Below are 23356 nucleotides of genomic sequence, written 5' to 3'. Positions count from 1 at the left end.
TTCTGTAAAGCCAGCGACCTCATGAAAATGAAGAGCAGTTGCCTCTAAGAAGGTAAATACATAAATCACAATCTACAGATGATATAGTGAGCGAACATATAAATGTCAGAAAAAAATGTGGCACATCATACTACTTTTTGTCTTGTTTGTATCAACGTCCAACCAGACACGGAAATGGTTCAATATATTACAAAAATATTTTTTTGCTTACATAATATAAATTATCCTGACATGAATTTTTTAATAATTTTATTATTTGCTGCTATCATCAACAATTAATTCCAGTGTCATGTGATTATCTTATTTATTTTTTGTTTAGTAAAAAAAATTTTCTCTTTTTAAAAATTACAAACTTTACAAACTAACATGTATTTAAACACTTTTAACTCATTTTTAATTGTGAATTTTGTACAATTTATAGTACATTAGTTTCTAAATTTCTTTTTACTTTCGCCGGCATTGTCGACCAAGTCTCCGATGAGCCATTTATTGTTCACCACAACTTGTTAACATTTAACATAACTTTATTTCATAATTGAATTGTACTTGGGTCTAAACACACTCAAAATAATAAAGTATAATTAATGTGCAAATAATGATTTACCTTTATTAATATTATATAATTATAGTATTATAATTACAAAACCGAAAACTTAGTTTAATATTTTAACTAGAGAAAATCTGAATTTCAATTCTCCATTTTCATTTTCTCAATACATATTCGTTTATTATTCATTTTATCCAGAAGTTTCTAAGATCTATTCAATAAACAGGTTAGAATTTTAGCTGCTGTATCACGCGGAAGATATACAGGGAATCTTGATAATTAATAGTAACGTAACTGATCTTTAAATTATTTTAAAATATTAACCGAGAAATGGAAAGCAAGAATGATACCGATGTTATGATATTTGCGGTAAGACTTGGAATAGTATTTAATTTGGCCCAGTGAATATGAAATTAATAATTTCGATTTCTTGGTATGTAAATTCCTTTTTGCTGCAGAGTTGTTTGTTAACACAATGTATCACGCCCTCGGCCCTTTCTATATATCCATAATCCATTCAAGAATAAGAAAGAATGTTTTGCCATTGTAGCTTTTCACAATTGCAACAACGTTAAAGAGCAATTGTATGCATGGCGCTATACAATTTTTTCTTATCTGCTTTATTACATGAATGATGTATACTCTATTGGTTACGAATCTTATTTTTATTGTTTTTATTGTAGCTGGTAAATAAACATAAAGTTAAAAATAAGTTTAATATCAGAAATTTCATTCCGAGATTACAAGAACTTTAAATTGATTAAATTTATTAACGATTTCTAAAATTTTTATTGAAAAATAAACATTGAAGATTTTATTTACAAAGCAAAGGAATTATTACCGTATATAAAAAAATAAAAAAAATATATTTAAAATAAATTTTATTAATTTTGTTAAAATATTATTTGTCTAAAATACTCATGATTCGGATCATTTCACATATTTTTTTTTTAAAAAAAAAATTGTGTATAAACTAATTATTAAATTCATAGTATCATAATATATCTTTTTTTTTTTTTTGATAAACGTATTTAGTTAATTTTATTAGTATATATAACGCATCATAATACATAATAATTATAACAATCATACATTGAAATTCACTATCTTTCGACAATGAATCCCTCCATACCAAAGCCAGGGTTATCTAACCGAGGCGAGGATAAACGTAACCAAAGATTTTCTAAATTAACTATTTCTATACCTAATCAACTAAAACAAAAACAAAAACAGAATTATTTGTAGAGCTATCGTTAAAAATTTTAAAACGACTAATTACATTGTTGAGTCATCTTCTAACAAAAGCTAAATTAAATTTTGACTTATCCAATTATGATGCTAACCTAATCTATCTAAAAATTTTTCTAAAACTACCTATCCTAAATACGTTACCTTATGTTTTCCTATTTTTATTTAATTTTAACTATTTTTAATATGTTTTTTCGAGTTTTCTAATTTTTTATCTTCATCGTATTTTCTTGGTTCAATTCTATATATCCATGTTTACCTCCATTGATTATGTCTTCTTGACGGAGCGAAGCGTGTAGACGGGCCAATTTTCTTTGACAACTTATCGATCATAAATACTGTATACGATTAATAAAATTATTTAATTAGTAAATTTCGGTATGACAAGTTTTATCAATTTTAATTAAAATTATTTAGTTTTTTAAAACTTTATTTTTATTTTGAAATTACAAATACTAAAAAGGAAATAATAATCTATAAACACGAAAAACTTCGTCCGAAGAATAAAAAAAAAAGAAATGATATGAAATTTATCTATATATTATATCTATCGGAATTTATGTCATATTCATCACAACTTGGCAAGTCAGAATCTTCATTTTCTGTTGACTCACTTTCGTTAGAATTAAGATCAGTTGATACATTATTGTTTTTGGGATCAATAAGATCAATTGGATTAATACTATCGAGTACTTCAATTACTTTGCAAATAGATGGTCTTTCATCTAGATTGTGCCGCCAACATTCTATTTAAATGAATTAAAATTATATTAATTATATTAAATATTATTTCATGAAATATAGTAATTATATTTATATTTTTATAATTACCTTTATAAAGAGAAACGAATTTATCATTTGTGTTTGGAATAGGAATTTCTCTTTTACCATTAAGAATATCTTGCTTGATTTGAATAATTTCAAGTTTATTTTTATTTTCAAAATCAAATGGTGATAAACGACTTGTTAGTTCCCAAAATAATACTCCTAAACCATATATATCTGATTTTTCGGTTAAGCGATATGAATGATTTTCTTCAAAAAATTTAGGATCCATATAAGGTATTACACCACACACTGCTTCGGTATGATTAGATGATCCTTTTTGACATGAACGTCCAAAATCTGCTAATTTTATTGTATCTTTATGTATTAAGATATTATTTGGATGCTAAAAAGGTGTGTTAATTACGTAAATAAATAATCGTAATAATAATATCATAATTTGAATAAACTTACAAGATCTCCGTGTATGATTTCCTTATAATCATGTAACCACGAAACCGCACTCGCAATTTCTTTAGAAAATCTTAATTGGATGTCCCATTCAAAAGTTATAGTATTCCTTAAATAATTTCTTAATGTTCCACCATCTGCATATTCAAGAACAAGCGAATAATTCATTTCATCTAGAATACAAACAAAAGTGTAAATAAATAACTTTATATAAATTTACTAAATAATTTATTAATGTTTACCTTTTAATTTCGTAACTCCATAAAATTGAATTATGTTTTGATGAGAACTGACCATTCCCGTTAAATGAATCTGAAAAGTATATTATTATTATTATTGTAAATAAGAAGCAAAGATCAAAAAAGTTAATAACAAAAACTGTATCGGTAAGTCGGTAACACACCTCATTAATAATGGATTCTTTATTAGAACTTTTGTTGAATTTTTTAATTGCGAATCTTGATGTACTTTTCCAATATACATCATAAACCAAGGCGGATCCTCCAGAATCGATTTCAGTAAGATTCTTAAAGTCTTGAGAGTCATAAATTATTTGTAATACCTCATCATCCAATAATATCTTTAATGCCTTTAGTCTATTTTTAGTAACACATTCCTTGAAGCGTGGATTATTAATTATACATATTAAGTGATTTACGTAATGTACGGCGTTTGTCGCATGCATATACTGGTTTTACGCCCACCAACAAAGTTTGTCCTCAGCGATAAAAAAAAACCATTTAAATATCGGGTTCTTTTGCTGTGGCGCAGTTTTTTCTTGAGTGTCTTTCGTTTTGGAATGTAAGTTAATTATAAAATTTTTTTTAACTTATAATTTTTTTAACGCTGGAAATAGCTCAATAACGGCAAAATATGTTTTTAATATTGACCGGAATAAAAGGATGATGATTTTTTGATACCTAAATATGACGACTAAGGGAAATGAGAAGGTAGTTTTTTAACACTAGAAATTTGAAATGAAATAATTTTAACGATGTGTTAAATATAAAAATAAAAGAAATAAAAATTTAAAAAACACTAGAATGAAATAATGAAATCCGTTATTACATGAAATTTCACCCACATGCTGTGTTACGCTACAGCTGTATTACATTGGTTTGAAAATCATGTGGCCATTTTAGAAAAAATGTCTTTACATTCGATTTCGAGGTTTTTTTCACTATTGTGGTTATTTTTTATTTATTTTAAAAGATCAAGATATAAATAAATACTTATTTAAAAACATTAACATTATTAATAACTGTTAATCAACTAAAATAATTTGAATAATTTATATTCTATCATTTTTTTGGATCTTTTAAGAAAAATAAAAATTGACTATAATTGTAATTATTCTTCGATTCGCTCGTTTTTTTCCATTTGAAATTAATTATACGATACACTTGATGATTTTGTTATAAAATTTGTTTAATTGATTAAATAATAAAAAATACTTTTTTTACATATAAAATCATATCATTGTCAAGTTGGTTACAAAGATTTTTAAATTTTAATAATACTTTCAATAAAATAATTTATTAAGAATTATTGACACTAATTTATTTTTTGAGTATACAGTTCACGAATAACGAATAATTGGTTAATGATTACAAATATGTAAGTATTGCTGTTAAGTTAAATCATCAAAGTAGGATTTACTATTATTAAAATCAAAGAAATTAAAGAGTTTGTAATATTTATATAATAATAATTTTATTAATGGTGGAATTGGTCTTTAATGTAGGTTATTCAAAAATAGTAATATATTTATTATCTCTTCGCGCTGAATCTTAAAAGAATGTAAGGATCATTTAAATAAAATATTATTAAAGCTCGGAATTCAAAACTCTAAAAATAGGAGAAGTTAAATTAATTTTAAATTGAATTTGGACGTATTTACAATATTTACAAATTATAAAATAACGAACGGTAAGCATTAAAAACTGCTTTAAACAGTTGTTTATAAAGCGATACGATTAAAAGTGATACGGTTGAAATGATAAAAATAATATGTTGGCAAGTCGATAAAAATAAAAAAAAAAAGAACTAAAATAAGTATAACTATGAAAAACTATAATTTCCCTATATAATTGTAATTTTCAATTTAGTAATCTTTAATTGGGAAAATTCATATAAATTTTCCTAAAACTTTATTTTATTTTATTATTTTTTTAATATTAATACAAATTATTTAATATTTATAATGTGACCCAACTTAAATATTTTCGTTTACCAATATTAATATTTTTTGATTAATAAAAATTAATCCATTTGTTATGATATCAATTTATTAATTATTTTAATTTAAAATTATTTTGAATAGTTTTTTAAGTAAATTTTTTATTTTTATTTTTAAAAATTACAAATATAAAGAAAATAATAATCTATAAACACGAAAATTCCGTCCGAAAATAGATAAAAAAGAAATGATATGAAATTATCTATAAACATTTATATTGTATTTATCGGAGTTTATGTCATATTCTTCACAACTTGATTCACTTTCGTTAGAATTAAGACCAGTTAATATATTTTTGTTTTCGCGATCAATAGGATCAATAGGATTAAAACTGTCAAGTTCTTGAATTACTTGGTTAAAATATGGCCGTTCATGTTGCCGTATTCTATTATATAAATGAATTATATTAAATCTTATTGCAGAAATTTATACTTTTATTCATACTTTTATAAAGCGAAACAAATTTATCATTTGTGCTTGGAATAGGGGTTTCTCTCAGCTTATTATTAAGAATATCTTGCTTTTAAAATTTGAATAATTTCAAGATGATTTTTATTTTCAAAATCAAACGGTGATAAACGACTTGTTAATTCCCAGAATAATACTCCCAAATTATTTATATCTGATTTTTCAGTTAAACCATATGAATGATTTTCTTCAAAAAATTTAGGATCCATATAAAGTATTACACCATCCAAAATCCGGGTAACATGTAGTGTATGGATACCTTTGTATGTAGGGTATAGTGTGCTGTAATTCTTTACGTTTATGTGACATTTATTTTAAATAAGTAATACCATGAGTAAGTAATAAAAATTATTGAATTATCAACGCGTTCGAAATTTGAACCAAATCAAACTCAATTTGCAACCGAAAAATGCAATCGACTGGAAATGAACAGAATTATATTTAAAGACTTTCTGATTATTTTTATTCAGGAACTCAAAAATAAAAATTTGAAAGTTACATAAGTGAAAAAAATTCATTTTAATTTTTGCGAAAAAAAAAAAAACAAAATTCAAGCTATAAATGTATAAAAATATTTCATCTATTGATAAAAAAATGTTTTCATATGATGGACCTTTTCGATTTTAGTGCCAATTAATACTTATCTAGTTGTCTTTACAAGAAAAAGTGTGAGAGATCGGATCCTCCCTACATTTCGGACCATGTGCACATTCTTGAGAACAATCTTCATTAAGTTTTTGCTCATCACAATCCCTAGTACTAAGGCGCCTGTTGATAATAATATTACAACGTTCCATGAGGCGGAAATCTATCGATAAAATTTCAATCAAGCATTAAATATGAGAAACTCGAATATTTGCGAAAGAAAAGAATTGATTTTAACCTTCATGAGCAGGTAATGCATGAACCAGCATATTACAGACGATAAAATGGATAATGAGAAGCCAAAGAAAAAATTTCATCGCTTTTGTAAGGTAGGATGGTAGGGTAATCAATATGAGTTAAAAATCAATGGTAAAACCAAATTTACTGTTATCCAGAACAGAAGATTTAAGGAATAAAGAAAGGAGCGTGATATAAAAACAAAAATAATTTTTTTTTCAAAACTAAGTTATCAACCATTCTGAACAGACGTTATATATATAGACTAATTAATTTTTATGTCTCATTTTTAAAATTTGCTTTTAGCAAAGTTCGTGATGTTGAGCATATCAAACGCGCAATTAATTATTTATGAATTTTTTGATTGAAATTTCGGATGTAATGTTGATTCGTTTGTAGGGATTAATGATCGACTAATTGATCGATATACAATTAATTTTTTACTTGACTGATCGACCAATCAAATGTTTTTTTTTTTGATATGGAGTTTCAAACATCCATTACATGCGTAGCAAATGACATTGAAATGGGGATCCGTACAAAATACCGAAACCCGAAAACCTGACAGTACATTATAAATCTCGAAATGGCAAAATCTCGAAATAAGTCCGACACTTCATAATCCCGAAATTCAAAATACCGAAACGAAAAATCTTGAAATTTATTAATAAAAGAAAGAAAATCAATATTATGGGGGTGTCGGGATTATAAAATTCGGGATTATAACAATTCGGATTTTGACAATTCAGGATTATGGCATTTCGAGATTTTGCCATTTCGAAATTTAGAGTTCGGGATAATGTACTGTCGGGTTTTCGAGTTTCGGGATTTCGTACCAAACCCATTATTTGTGTCTACGCTACTTCTACATTAACATTATTAAGTGGTGATTAGCGAATAAAGTTCTATCCTTCGTATCTAAAACATTATTTTACCACTCATGTTCGCTTTCTATCTAGACATATGTAGTTGAGAAAAGCAGATAGGAAATTAAGTCAAATAACTAGCCGGAATCGAAAAAATAGAAATACCTTTCCGTTTCATAGAGGACGGGGGAGCTAAAAACTGACACTTCCCTTGCTCCGAAAGAAATAAGAACATTCTCTACTTCTCCGGCGAATCACCACTTAAAAAATAATAGATTTTTTTTAATGTAATTGAATACTTAACGTTGACTAAGCGATCTGTCAAATTTAAAATATATAGATGCGGATCATATATGTACAATATATTTAAAGGTTCAAGTTCAAAACTTCAAATATGGATCGGAAAAACGAAATTTTACAGTTTACACTTTATAGGAACCGCAAAATAGACATTGAGCGGACTTCAGACGAAAAGTATTTTTTCAAATTTCAATAAATAATGTTTCTTGTATAACGATAACTATACTATAGAAAATGATCTTTTATCAGAATATAAACTTATAGTGTATGATTATCGATCACTTTAATCGATCGTTAATTGACTTTTTATAATCAAAATTCGTACCCATTGTTATATATCCCTCACGTGTATTTCCATTGTCTATGAACTACCCCACCAAAGAATTTTCGGTAACGTGACTTTGTACTACAATAGTATTTTTCACAGTTCTTACTTCTCATCCCAACTGTTTTGTATTTGCGTGTTTTTTCCAGTAATTTCACCTTGAATATATAATATTCTTTTTTATTTATTGTATTTTATTTTGTTGTGAAAATAAAAACGCGTTTTTTATATTAAATATAAAATTTATTTACAACCTTGGGAGTATAAAGGTGAACTATCAAGTTTTGAATAAGAACAAGGCTTTTCCAATTAATACATTATAAAAATTATCTTTTTATTACTATTATTAAATTATATAAATAACACGAAGATTTATTGTTAAATTTCTAAAATAATAAATAATTTATTCACTTATTTTAATAAAAAAAAAATTTTTATAAAGTGAAAAGGACTATACTTGATAAGAATTAATTTTACACTTTTTTTCTTGAAAAAAGCCGCGAAAATTTTTCTAAGATAATGTTGTACAAAATAAATATGACCAATAAAACTCATCTCCGATCCCGTTAAATTCTATTTTTTACATCAAATTTCTCAGCCAATATAAACAAAAATAATTCCATAATAAAATTAAAAAAATAACTGCGCATAGTTTAACGTCAATTGCGGACGCAGTAAAAAAAATAAAAATTAAATTCTAATTAAATTCTAACTAAATATACTAGGTATTTTTTTCAAGTCTCTGGACGTGAAGATGGGTAAATAGAAAATAGTGAATACCGGTAAGTAAAATTAAATTTTTTGGTTTTTTATTTAATTTGACGAACATTACTAATTGTTCGTTTTTTAACAGGTTTTTGAGTTTTTATAGATGTGGTCATTGTGGTCATGTGGAATGCCGGTAAGTAAAAGAAAATGTTTTTAATTTTTCTTATATTAATAAACATTACTAACTGTTTATTTTTATTTTTATTTTTTAAACATTACTAACTGTTTATTTTTATTTTTATTTTTTTAGGTTAAATGAAAAGCTGAGACAATGCGAAGATTCATACACTTTTCGAGTTATGGAGTTTTTTTTAGTCTCTCTGAGTATAGATAACGGTAAATAAAAACTATTTTTTTTTATTTTTATTGTTCTTATTTATTATAATGAAATTTATTAACAAATTGTTATTTTCTTTTTTTAAATGTTCGGTATAAGGGTAAAAAATGTAAAATGAATCTCTGAACATTTCTAATATTCTATACATCATTACTTTTATTAATAATTTTAAAAATTAATATAATTAGATGGGTCTTAATATTCTATTAATGAAATCATTTTTATTTAATATTCTTGATTAATTAGTTTTATAAAGGACATGTAATAATATATGAGAAATAATAAATAAACGTATTAACAACAATAAAAAATAATTAAAATTGGCCGATATAATAACAGATAAATATAAGGGGTTATACTACATAATATTATGTTCATACATACAATATATATATGTAATAATAATAATTTTTTTAATGACCATTACTTTATATAAATCAATAAATTTTTAAATTTAATTTCGTCCAATTAATTTAAAGATTCCAAATCACGATACTCCAAGGCGTAAAAACAACGGGGGGTTTTTTTTGATTATATTGAATTACACACCTCATTAATAATTGTGTTCTGATTAAAATTCTTGTCGAATTTTTTAATTGCGAGTTTTGATATATTTTTTCAGTATACATTGTAAACCAAGGCAGATCCTCCTGAAGCAACCTCAGGGCATAACAATGAAATATTTGTAATATCTCGTCATCCAATAATATTTTCAATACCTTTAGTCCATTTTTTGGTATCACACTCTTCGAGGCGCAGCTGTCATAATCGGAATTATTAATTAATTAGGATTGTGATATTAGGCGCTTTGCATAACTCAAATTAAAGAAATTAATTTTTAATATAAACGTAAATATAACCACAAAAAAAAAAGAAATGTAATTTTTTAAACACCGAAACATGACCTCCGTATATATAAACATTTAGATCATTTATAAATATATCGACAGGATGGAAACCTGTAAAGTGTAAAAAGTGTAACAACCCCCATGCAAATTCAAAGACTAGTAGATTATGTGTTTTTTCAACTTAGTTTATATCTTTTTATAATTGAAAGTAAAATAATTTTTATGTGATATAATTAATAAGTTATATCCGTCTTATTTTCTTGTTTCCACAATGAATTAAAATACTACAATAAATATGCCAAGAATAAATTAGTTTCATAATGTAGATAACTCATAACCGTGCCTATAAATTTATGGGTCGGTAAATCAAATTTGAGATATTACGACTCGGACTTTTTTTAAATAATAAACTCTTTCTCGGGTCTTGTTTCCACAATGATGTGTAAATATTACAATAAAAGTAATAAAAGTACTAAGTATTGTATATGTTAGCTTTATATGCAATAAGCCATTAATATATTTCGAGCATATAAAGACGATAAAAACTAGGGACTCTCCATCGTTGCTTTATATAAAATCGCGTGCAATTTTATTTTTTCCTGATTCATCATACCATACATAACTATTAAACAAATGCAAACGAATACAAGATATTTTTACAATAAAATACAAATTAAACTAACCTTATAAAACAATAAAAATTCGCTTTGAGATCTCTTCGAACAAGAGCTGATATCGCTCACATGTTTTTGAGAAATAAAGACAAATGAATCTCTTAACTTCCTTAGCAGCATTCTTGATGTATTTTATCGTTTTATCGATTTTTGCCTCATGAGTACCACAAAAAACAGCATCTAGGTACTCCTCTATTTGATTTTTTCCATTACTCCACTTACTCCACTTACTCCACTGAAACGAAAGCTCAATCTTTGCAGAATCTTTGTCATGGTAATAAAGTTGCTAACTGACACTTGAAAGAATTTATACCCAAGGATAAAATCAAACCGCGGATATCCCATGTAGCATCGCACTATGACATTCTTGTCATACTTTTCAGGTGGATTCTGGAGAAACCTGAACTCCTTGATATCCAAATTTGGTTTCTCCGGCGAGGTCTGTTGTTTCAAGTATTATTTTAGGTAGTCGCATAAGCTGTTGAAAGTTGAAACAGGACGGCTCCAAATTGATTTCCGTTCATCTTATCTTGAATAAGAGCATTTATATATGCTTCAGATAGTGGACAGAATTTATATAAATCTAATAACGCTTCCATAGCAGCCGGACAGATCAGATTGTGCAACTCCTCATGTTCGTTCTTGACTCGGTACACTATTCCAAAGTCCAGGAATCACCAATCGAATCGTGCAGTGGGTTGAGGGCTGCTTGTTAGAAATATGTCTACAAGAGCCAGACGAGTTTCATCTTTTGAAGTTATCGGAAGGGAATTATAATGAGTTTTTGCAGCGTCATAAGACTGTTTACACCGGTATTCCTTGCTTGTGCTTCAGTATAGACTTAACACCTTCTAGGGTATAGGAACGTTTTCCAATTATCTTAGCTAAAATTACCAATTCACGTGATGGTTGTCCTCAGAATCTCTTCCTTGATGCTAGGCATATGACTAAGGACGGTTGTGTGGAGTTTGGAGAAGATCTCAATTGTCAACTTTTAATGACATTGGAACAGTAAAAATTACCTATTCTTGCATTCTGTTTTTAAGGTAAACTTTCTCGAATCGTGCGTGAGTTGTACCCGTATAAATCACACGTGTTCCATTCTTTGCCTCATCCCAAAAGTTAAGATTCGTCAAGGATTGCAAAGATTTAAGTCGTTCAAGTACCAGAGTTTCATTGTTTAAAAGTGCTTCATGCTCATCATGATAAAAAACGTTTTACGAGGCAATTCTTGCTTGAGTAGTCCTGAGAAAATCTGAGAAAAGCATCTTTTTATTATGACTGAATCTGGATCATCTTCAGTGACTGCTATCATTAACTCACCAAGATCGGTAAAGGCCAAAATATCCTTGTTAAGTGCAAAAAAACACTGACATACTTTCATCGCAGTCTAGATCAGATGCATCAGCAATATATATAAAGCACAAGGGAGTTATGAGCATATGCCTTTGCAGTGAGAAACCATGCGATATAAGACCAATGGGGCCAGACAAATTCTTTTGATCGAATGCTTGCTGAATTTATCCAAACTTTTCCAAATTTGCTATCATTTGTTCAGTGATGAAAAATTGCTTTTCCTGGTAACCTTCTATAAAATGCTTGGGCGGTTGACCAAGATTTTTCGTGGTAATTTTGCTGCTGACTTTTACATTTAACAAAGAAGTGAATTCTGAATGAGGATCGGGCTTATACTTATTGCTCATGAGCATTTCATAAATAATAGATGACAGTTCTACAGTATTATTATCAGCAGCAGCCAGCAGTATACTGCTTCCAGGCTCTTTTACACGAAGTCTCTTTTTATCATGACCTGAAATTTAAGAGAAATATTATCATAGCAAATATGACAATCAGATAACGCAGAAAAGGTTAGTGCGTCACATTTGAGTTGACCAATCATTATGACGCAAAAGCCTTACCTTGAAATCCACAGGCATGTGATAAAGAACAAAAAAAGTTTAGCCGTAGCATCACAAACAATAATAACGGCAAATATTTTATAAAATTATTCGATAACATACCACGCAGAGTATTATGAAAAAAAATTTGTAGGATACCATTTTCTTCTTCTTTTGATTCACAACTTGCAAGGGCCAATTGTAATTGTACTGTTGAATGAATATCTATTCCACATATGAGATAGTTCATTGTTTTTAATTGTTACCATCATATTTAAAGTTTAATTAGATTGTTCTCTTAATTCTTGACTTCCAACTAGATAACTTTTTAGATTAATAATTTCTTTTTTTTTAAGACTAAGTTCATTGATCTTTTTGTAAATATCAGACATATTTTGGTATTTTAGTTTGATTGTAAGAAGTAAAATCGAATGAAAAAAACGATTTTCTGGAGAGATTTGATTTATGTTTTTATTTATATATTATTGTATAGGGAGGAGCAATATCACTTATTTGGGATAAAATTGACAAAAATTTTTTTTTAAAATAACAAATGGTTTGGATCAGATGAGAAAAAAATTTCAATTTAGTCCCTTTTCCCAGCACTCACCCCATTTTTCCACGTCGTTTTTTTTACTTTTCTTTTTTAAGAACAATTGAAAGTCTGGTTCATTATGAAAAAAAATTATTTATTATTATTCAGTAGGAAGTTTACATATGGCTTTGTGATTAATTGATAAAATAGTTTGGCGTATTTTAAATAATTTTATTGTATCACTTATTGTGACATACATAACTTTAGTATGATCATAAAAATTGATTCGATGATCAAACATAGCAAGAGAAGAGAACTGAATCAATTTATATTTATTGAAATAATAAAAAATTCTTATAATGAACTTTATAAAAAACTGTTTTATTTTATTATTGAAAAAATAGTAACTGTTTCATCGTAAAAAATCAATTAAACAAAAAAAGAGAAGATCGGAATTATTTAATTATTAACCTCCTTATAATTAACCTCCTTATCAAATAATTCGATAGATTTTTTTTTTGCCGAAATAATAATAATGATCATATCCTGGAATGCATTAGTTCATATCTCGAAATGAAAATTTGTACATTTTTATAGATTAGTTAGTGTGCATTCAATCTAACCAAAATCCAAATTTGGGTGAAAAGTCAAAATTATGTTGAAAAAAAAAATCATAAAATAAAAAAGGAAACATCTTTCCATTTTTGATTACCTTTTTCTCTTTTCGTAAAAAAACATTTTATTTTTTTTTATATATAATTAAATTTTTTTATTATGTATCCGAATCCGCAGATCACTATTTACAATTGATTTTCTCATTAAAAGTGAGAAGGAAATCACTTCCTTATTTTAACCTAGTAAAAAAAATTTTGAATTGAAAAAAAAGGATTGTGATAAAGATATTTGACTAATCTAAAAAAAAAAGGAGAACAATATAATATCTTTAATTCAATTAAAAGAAAAAAATGTCAATATGAACATTTTTTGATTGATAGAAACAATGGCTACTCAACGAATTCCAAATAATTCAACTATTTTACCATATCCACAACTTCCTAATTATAACCCAATGCATCTAATACGTCATCAATTTTCTTCTAATAATTCATCACTTAACAGTACATAATGTACAGTATTGTGTCCTTCACTCAAACTATCAATAAAGAATATCGATATGGTTTAACTTGATTTTAAGTTTTGCTTATTCATTCATCACTAAAATAAAATTTTTATGTATGATATAATTGATATTTGTGTCTTGCTTGCAAGAAATATTGACCAATTACAATGGAATCCATTGCGCATATGGCTAATGAGATTGGAACTGTTATTATTAATTTAATGTAGCGGAGTCTAGTATTTTTCTTGTATTTATTAAAACATCTCATAAATCACACCGTAAGTAAAAATGCATCTCTATGGTTTTTCGGTTAAACGTCCGATAGATTTCTTTCAATAAACGAAAAAATGAATTTTAACATGGATTTCTATGGATAGGTTTCATTTTTTATCCCTTTTATAGGTAGGACACTGACCTCATGACATTATCTATTTAATTCGGCAACATACGATAAAAACAGTTGGATATCCATAAAAATGTTTTATTATATCATCGTCAACGATCTAGTATCAGACACGTGACTATCGCGGACTATCTCGTGGAACCACCGATTACAGGCTTTTTCTTAGTCTTTTCGAAGTCGTGACGATGTCTTAAATAGATAAAATAGATAGGAAATATCATCGAAAATTAGCCGAAACAATTAATCTAATATACTTTTTCGATGCATTAAATATTATTTACCGATTTCTTTATTTTTTTTTTTGTCACATTTATTTATTAAATAAAGTTGTGTCGATTATATATTAGTAAAAATTTTTACTAATAAATTATACTTTTCTAATACTAATAATTGTAAAAAGCGTATTATCTGTTATATCATAATAGGAATATTTGTTATATAAAACATATAAAAATAATAAAATATGCTAATACAACGTATTGTATTTTAATATAGAGATTATGAAAAAAACGAAATTATTTCTCTTTAAATAATAAATTTGATTCTATCAATCTGGCGAAACTGATTAATAATTTGATTGTATCAATTTAATTGTAATAGATATGGCGAAATACTGATTTAATATTAGACTTACATATAGACTTAAACTTTTATATACTTCTATAGCAAACCATATTTGGTTGTAAATAACTATATCGATATTGTGTGGGAATGTATTAATATGGCGTTATTTGTATTTGCTTGCTAAGAATGGTCAACAATATAATCTATATAATTATGGCAAGCCGATTTTGGACTGGCATTGGGCAGGTGAAAAATCAAGCATGGATTGACACCGCGCTTGACATTTTACCTGTTCATGCTTGATATTCATCTGTCCGTGCTTGTACGTGCTTGATATTTTTATCTGTTCATGCTTGATGGTTTTATCCGACCATGCTTGACATTTTTATCCGTCCGTGCTTTATGTTTTTATCCATTTGTGCTTGTCCATCTGTGCTTGATGTTTTGTCCAACTGTGTTTGATTTAATCCAACTATACTCGATAATTTTATCTGTGTCAAAAATTAGTTTCTTTGTCAGCACAGGGTTGATATTTTGTCGATCATAATATGTTTTTAAGTTTTATAAAAAAATTTTTTTTTTAAATTTTACACGAATAATTTTTTTTTATTGGCTTTTTTTTTATAAACAAATTTTGTAGAGAATTTTTATTTTTAATATAGGCAAAGGCTTTGGTTTGATAGAATTTCTTTGGGAATTTTTTTTAATAAAAAGATTTTTTTGATAAAAAATTTCGTTAGAAAATTTTTTCATTGATAGGGACATTTCTGAGTTTTTTTTTTTTTTTTTGATGGATAATTTCGTTAAAAACTTTATTTGATAGAAATTTCATTGGAGAATTTTTTTTTTTGAATAAGATTTTTTTTTTGACGTATCCTTAATTTGTTGGAACAATTTTTTTTAACAGGAGAGATTTTTTTTTTTTTTTTTTGTAGAAAATTATTTGAAGAATTTTTTTAATAGGGAAGATTTTTTTTTGATAGATAATTTCGTTAGAAAATACAAGTGAGATTTTTTTTTTTTGATAGAATTTCGTTAAGAATTTTTTTTTAATAGGAGAGGAGTTTTTTTTTGATATAGAAATTCTTTTGAGAATTTTTTAATAGGTGGTAAGAATCTTTGAATTTTTTTTAATAGGGAAAATGTGTTTTTTGATGGAAGATTTTCGTTAGAAAATTTCTTTAATCGGGGATATTTTTTTTTGATTGAGAATTTCATTAGAGAATTGTTTGCTAAATTTTTTTATTTTTTTTGATGGAGAATTTTGTTTAGAAATCTTAATAGGAAATTTTATTAAAAATAGTTTTTTTAATAAGTGTATCGAGAATTTTGACTTGAAATTTTTTTTTTTAATAAAGAATTTCATTGGTGTGTTTTTGCTAAAATTTATTTTAGAAAACGAAAAATAACTTCATTTATTCTCTATTTTCTTAGGGTTGTTCTTGAGGACTTTTAAACTTCCTGATTGGTTTTCTTTATATTTAAGAAACGATATACATAAGTACCCACTTTTTTAGCGACAAATTTGTTAACCATTAACTGATATTAACGATGATACCTGTCTTGGTTATGCTCTTTCTTGTATGTCGGTGAGATCAAGGCAATAGCAGTATCATGTGAACGTGACATCTGAAAAATTTGTCTTTCTTTTGAATCTTCGCTAGCTTTATTAACCATCAACTTCAATTCAAATACAAATGTCATTTTATTAATAATTAATACGAAAAAAAATTATAAACGTTTGATTGCAAATTTTGTTTTATTGAATCAGCAGTTACTACTACATTTATTAGATGAGAAATAACATTGTAATGAAATTTTCTATGAATAGTTAAATCCAAGTGTTATTAGGAAAAGCCAGAATCATGAATCTATTGTTACATTATTATATTAGACCAGTAATATAAAAAAAATCAAAAAGTTTTTCTTATATGTTCATTACTTACCATTATGCGAATAAAAAATATAGCAAACTTCTTCAGCAAATTATTTACCTCTGCATATCTTCTTACTAGAATTACAAAATAATAGTGCTGTAACTCTTTTCGAATCGTCCATTGCTACTTTAATATCTTCTTCCTCAGATTTGAAAAAGGTAATATTAGTTGAGATAGAATTATTAAAGTAAAGTCTCAGCTCATCATTAATTTCATGATAAGTAGAATGGAGAAGCAAAGGTGGTTTATCATCTACTTCACTTTGTGTATCGAGCAAATGACAAGATAAAGTTTTTGATGCTGTAAAAATATCAACGGAAACTATCCTATCCTCATTGTCGTAAGAAATAAGAACTGTATTATTTACAGCCTCTTCGGAATGGTTTATATAACCAAATGTAGGCTTTATAAAATAGATTGAAACAATATCTGCGTCCTCGTAATATTTATAGAATGGAATAATTTCATTATTTAAACTATTAAACAACATATAGATGTTAGAATGGTGATGTACGCAGTTTTTATATTAAATTATTTAGTATACATACGAGATCAAATTAATGTTAGCAGTTTTAGATTTACGACTTGTTTGTTTATCCTGTTCCTTCAAGTTGTCTTGATCCTGTAAATATTGCAAAATAAATAAATGAGTAAATTAAACAAAATGGAAAAAATAAACTAACCCACAAATATACCTGTATTTGCTCGGGAATAATTGTAACACTTTGATATTCACTTGTCAACATTTTAACCAATATCTATTAATTTGCGATGTATCATAAACTGTCACCACCCTCCAAGGAGAAACGCTTTTATTTACAACTACACGAATAATTTTTCCTGTAAACTTCTGCTGGATAATTTTTAGTTCAGGTTCTCTACCGTCGCACTCTTGAGTTTCCAAACTACCCCTATATGTCTTCAGCTAATTTCGGTGAAAGTTTTCTTGCAAAAATACTATTCTTTGCGTGATGTGTCCAAGTATATTTTAAAAATGCTTTTTCTAAAGCAGTGTTGTCAAATGACACTGAAATGACATTGAAATGACATCAAATGATATTAAATGACATCGATTTTACTATGAAAAAGTATGAGAAATGACAAATGTCATTTGAAAATGGGCAAATGACATGGCAATTTAACAACACTGTTCTAAAGCGAGTGACCAATTTTCATAAAAAGTTCACCTTCCATACAAAAAAAAAAAATAGAAATCAAGATTTCAATAGACTTTGTTAATCAAACTTTTATTAATCTTACACGTAGTAACACAGATTGTAACTAATCAAAAACATCATTACATCATTATTAAATTTGAATCTGATCGGTTCCCGAAATTTGTATGTAGAGGTCAGGTCCAAACGGAATTATGATAATGTCAGTCATTATCTAAAAGAGGCAATAATATTTCGGCCTGCGCTATCTAAAAAAAGGAACGATCTACATGATTATTTTGGCTAATTCTACTCGGGTCCTGTTGAGATTTCAGTAGTCCTTCGGACAATATAGTTTTTTATATATTAAATAATTCTGAATCATTTGATTATCCAATTAATAAATATTACTTTTTACTACACTGAGTATTTATATCATTTGTTGTATTTTGTCATAATTAAGATTATAGAATTAATAACATAGTCGTCGATAAACCTGAGTCCCGTAATGGCGTAGCATAATAATCACATTATATAATCACATCTGACAATTGAGTGACAACAGACATATAAAACTGAGTTACCTATATTTAATAGATGTAAATTTAAAAATGGTTTAATAATAATAAAGTAATAACTATCATAAAGACCAATTAACCCACTGGTAAACAAGACTGTGACGAAAGTCCTATGCCCAGTGTTTCAGTCGAAGACAGCCCGAAGGGCACACTCTGTGTGGAAATTTCAAGGTATTCATTAGTTTAATTCCTTTTTTTCTTTTTTAAGAACAGTTGAGTTTGAATAAATCTAAATAACTACTGCAACTCGTACTATACGTTTGAAACTAAAGTATCAAACTAGTGGATTCTTGTTTAATTAGTCATGAATGTTAATGATTTTAAATTTATTTGTAGAGTTTTATCTTTATTATAAACCTCGATTGTTTCTTTATTTTGATCTTTTTTTCGATTTAAATTTTTTATAAATCAAAGTCGGACAATATTATTTGTACTATCTAGCATCTGAGTACAACGTCACTCGTAATCGTTTTATCATGTGCATTAAAGATTTTAGTGCATATGCATAAGATAATAAAAACTCATTTTTTTTTTGTTTCACAAATATGAAATAACGCTAAGAGAAAAAAATAATTAAAATAAGCAAAATTAAGAAAAAGAAAAACATACATGAATTTTTCTAGATAATTTAGATAATTGTAATTTCAAATCTATAAATCTTTAATTGACCGGTATCAAGGAGAAATTCATATAAATTTTCTTAAAACATTATTTTTATACTAATGATTGTTTTTTGATAGTAAAGAGCACTTGTTAATATTTATAAAATGGGATCCAATTTAAAATATTTATTTAACTGAAAAATTTGTTAAAATATTTTATCTAAAAATACGCATTATTCAGATCATTTTCCATTTTTTTTTTTAAAAAAAATATTTTTGGGACTAATTTTTAAACGTATTAATTATTAAATTCTACGATAGTATCAAATTTTCGAGCATGATATACGACTAATAAAATTATTTAAATTAGTAAATTTCGACATGACAAATTTTATCAATTTAATTAAAATTATATTGAATAATAGTTTTTTTAAGTTAAAAACTTTATTTCTATTTTGAAATTACAAATAAAAAAGGAAAATAAACACGAAAAAATATGGTTGTGTTCGTCCGAACTCCGAAAAATAAAAATAAAAAAGAAATGATATGAAATTTATCTATATATTATATCTATCGGAATTTATGTCATATTCTTCACAACTTGGCAAGTCAGAATCTTCATTTTCTGTTGACTCACTTTTGTTAGAATTAAGATTAGTTGATACATTATTATTTTTGGGATCAATAAGATCAATAGGATTAATACTGTCAAGTACTTCAATTACTTTGCAAATAGATGGTCTTTCATCTGGATTGTGTCGCCAACATTCTATTTAAATGAATTAAAATTATATTAAGTATTATTACTTCAGAAATATAATTATATTTTTATTTTTATAATTACCTTTATAAAGAGAAACGAATTTATCATTTGTGTTCAGAATAGGAATTTCTCTTTTACCATTAAGAATATCTTGTTTAACTTGAATAATTTCAAGTTTATCTTTATTTTCAAAATCAAACGGTGATAAACGACTTGTTAGTTCCCAAAATAATACTCCCAAACTATATATATCTGATTTTTCAGTTAAATCATATGAATGATTTTCTTCAAAAAATTTAGGATCCATATAGGGTATTAAACCACACACTTCGGTATGACTAACTGATCCTCTTTGACACGAACGTCCAAAATCTGCTAATTTTATTGTATCTTTATGTATTAAGATATTATTTGGATGCTAAAAAAAGGTGTGTTAATTACGTAAATATATAATTGTAATAAAAATTTGAATAAACTTACAAGATCTCCGTGTATGATTTCCTTATCATCATGTAACCACGAAATCGCACTCGCAATTTCTTTAGCGAATCTTACTTGGTTCATCCATTTAAAGGTTATAGTAATATTTCTTAAATAATTTCTTAATGTTCCATTATCTGCATATTCAAGAACAAGCGAATAATTTATTTCGTCTAAAAAATAAAAAACAAAAGTGTAAATTAATCATATTATATGAATTTAGCAAATAATTTATTATTTTATTATTTTACCTTTTGATTTCGTAACTCCATAAAATTGAATTATATTTTGATGAGGGTTAACCATTCCCATTAAATAAATCTGAAAAAAAAAATCATTTTCTTCAATAACAACATCAAAAAGCTAATTAACAAAAACTGTATGGTAACACACCTCATTAATAATAGCTTCTTTATTAAAACTCTTGTATTTTTTAATTGCGAATCTTGATGTACTTTTCCAATATACGTTATAAACTAGGGCGGAACCTCCGGAAGCAATCTCGGTAAAATTCCTGAAGTTTTGAGGGTCATAAGAATGGACTAACTGTACTATCTCATTATCCAATAATACTACTTTTAGTATCACACCCTTCGAGGCGCAGCTGTTATGAATTATTAATTTATACATATTGAGTGATTTACGTAATGTTTGGCGTTGGTGTGCATTGTTCTTTATAATTTATCTATAAATAGCGGATGGCGCGGTAAAAAAAAAACCATTTTAAGTAACGGCTGATTTATTCGTGTCGCAGTTTTAGGTCAACAATTTTAGTAATTGATTGGTGTTTCTTTTAGGCTTTAGGTTTTCGGGTGCGTTTGGACCTTCTTGTTTTTGATATTATCATGAATTTTTTAATAATAATTTTTAATACTGAAATAAAGCAGAATGTGTTTTTAATATTGACCGGAATATAAGAAATGAAAAATGTATATTTTTTATAATTTTAACAATGTAAATTTAGTCAAAATAAAAATTAAAGAATTTTTTAAACACCGAAAAATGATCAAAAGGAAAAACTGAAATAAAAGTGAAGAAGTCCGTTATATATAATTTCTACATTCCTATTGTGTTACGCTAGTAACGCTACAGCTGCATATTGCTAATCCTAATTAGAAGTGTAACCATCCATTTCAAAAATTGACATCGCACACGTATGTGTACACGGGATTGTGGAAATGAGAGGGATATAACTTTGTATTAAAACAAAACATTTCATATCTGATATAATAAATAAGTTTGAAAAAAACGAACGACAGCTTGCACTTAGGGTCAAACCAGTAACGTATTTCAACGAGTCGAACGTTAAACAAAATTGCGTCTTTAAAACTGAACCCAAATGCACAATTGTAAATTTAGTGTAACACTATTATACATTCGTAAATACTGTATACCTTGTGTTGGACATCTTTTTAGAATTTTATAAAAAATAGCTTATATTAAGACTAACACAGATAAACAATTAAATTACTAAAATAAATTTCGATTACAAAAGAAAATTCGAATATTTTTTTCATTATTCTGATTATATTAATTACAGTATTTAATTTTATTTTTCAAAAAATTGAGATATAATATTAATTTTAGTAAAATAAATAGATCGATTAAATTAAATACTGTAAAAAAATATATCGTATATTTGTACCAAAAAATATGTATATACCAAACTAATATGCTAATAGCACGGATGCTACGTTCAAAACTATGTAGCATTATATAAAAATTCAATAATGAAAAAATTTAGAGTCCGAATTTATTAAAAAAAAAATTCGAATTTTTTAGTTGCACAACTTTCTTGGTATTATTTAGCTTTTATGAACTTATGGTATACATTAACCAATAAATTTTTTACTTTATTATAGATTAAAGTCTCGTTTATATATCAAAGACTCAAAGTATTCAAAGTTTGATTTTTCACTACAGTCAAAGTGAACCCTTGGTTCTAATGAATATTCACAAAAACGAAAGATCTCAATTTTATAACATTATAAAATAATTTTTTCTAACTGAATTATTCAAAGCTTTTTTATTACTAATACAGTCAACTCTTTCTAAGCGCACTCTCTCTAAGTGCACGCATTATATTTTTTCTCCAAATGAACCATCTTACTCACTCACCCAGATCACCTATCACTGCATTAGTGCATCTACCAAAAAAGATATTTCCACTATGCAAATCTCTATGGATAATATCTACGTTATGTAGGTTAATAAGCCCATTTATGATATATTTCAAATTAAGTAACTTTTTTTCCCAATTAATATTATAAAGTCTTCACTTATTTAATCTGTCAAATTACCTACTCCATAACATGGCATAATAATCACAATATCTTGAGTATTAGGATTCCAAAAATATTTACTAATATAATATTGATTATTATATACAGTCATTTGACCTTTACGTGAAGTCAACTTACACTGTGTATTCCGTTTTGTATAATAATTATAGAATATCTTCAGCTAAAATAAAAAATTTTATTTCATTAATTTATCTATGATTTATTAAATAACTTCGTATAGAATTTTATATGTTACCTCGTGTAGCCCCTTAGATGTGATGTTTTTAGAATTATGAAGTTTT

General features: G+C 26.5%; 4 protein-coding genes across 4 annotated transcripts; all 4 read right to left on the bottom strand.

The window, feature by feature from the left end:
• Nucleotides 1–2329: 2329 nt before the first annotated feature.
• OCT59_029240 (uncharacterized protein) lies at nt 2330–3716 on the bottom strand (the record flags this gene model as incomplete). The annotated part of the gene is made up of 5 exons (XM_025317036.2): nt 2330–2541; nt 2627–2966; nt 3035–3204; nt 3274–3343; nt 3435–3716. 5 exons carry the CDS (start codon nt 3714–3716, stop codon nt 2330–2332), a joined length of 1074 nt encoding a protein of 357 aa, XP_025179193.2.
• Nucleotides 3717–12258: 8542 nt separating this feature from the next.
• OCT59_029239 (uncharacterized protein) lies at nt 12259–12886 on the bottom strand (the record flags this gene model as incomplete). The annotated part of the gene is made up of 2 exons (XM_066142479.1): nt 12259–12548; nt 12760–12886. 2 exons carry the CDS (start codon nt 12884–12886, stop codon nt 12259–12261), a joined length of 417 nt encoding a protein of 138 aa, XP_065994573.1.
• Nucleotides 12887–17244: 4358 nt separating this feature from the next.
• OCT59_029238 (uncharacterized protein) lies at nt 17245–17941 on the bottom strand (the record flags this gene model as incomplete). The annotated part of the gene is made up of 3 exons (XM_025331986.2): nt 17245–17671; nt 17744–17817; nt 17891–17941. The coding sequence occupies 3 exons, from the start codon at nt 17939–17941 to the stop codon at nt 17245–17247; spliced, it is 552 nt and encodes a 183-aa protein (XP_025179191.1).
• Nucleotides 17942–20086: 2145 nt separating this feature from the next.
• On the bottom strand, nt 20087–21402 carry OCT59_029237 (uncharacterized protein; the record flags this gene model as incomplete). Its single annotated transcript, XM_025317035.2, has 5 exons — nt 20087–20298; nt 20374–20710; nt 20773–20945; nt 21024–21093; nt 21166–21402. The coding sequence occupies 5 exons, from the start codon at nt 21400–21402 to the stop codon at nt 20087–20089; spliced, it is 1029 nt and encodes a 342-aa protein (XP_025179190.2).
• Between the last annotated feature and the right edge of the window lie 1954 nt (nt 21403–23356).

The sequence above is a fragment of the Rhizophagus irregularis genome, chromosome 9 (assembly GCF_026210795.1).
Source record: "Rhizophagus irregularis chromosome 9, complete sequence".
NCBI lineage: Eukaryota > Fungi > Glomeromycota > Glomeromycetes > Glomerales > Glomeraceae > Rhizophagus > Rhizophagus irregularis.
Note: the sequence above shows the minus strand (reverse complement) of the source record. Positions and strands in the feature narration are given on the sequence as shown.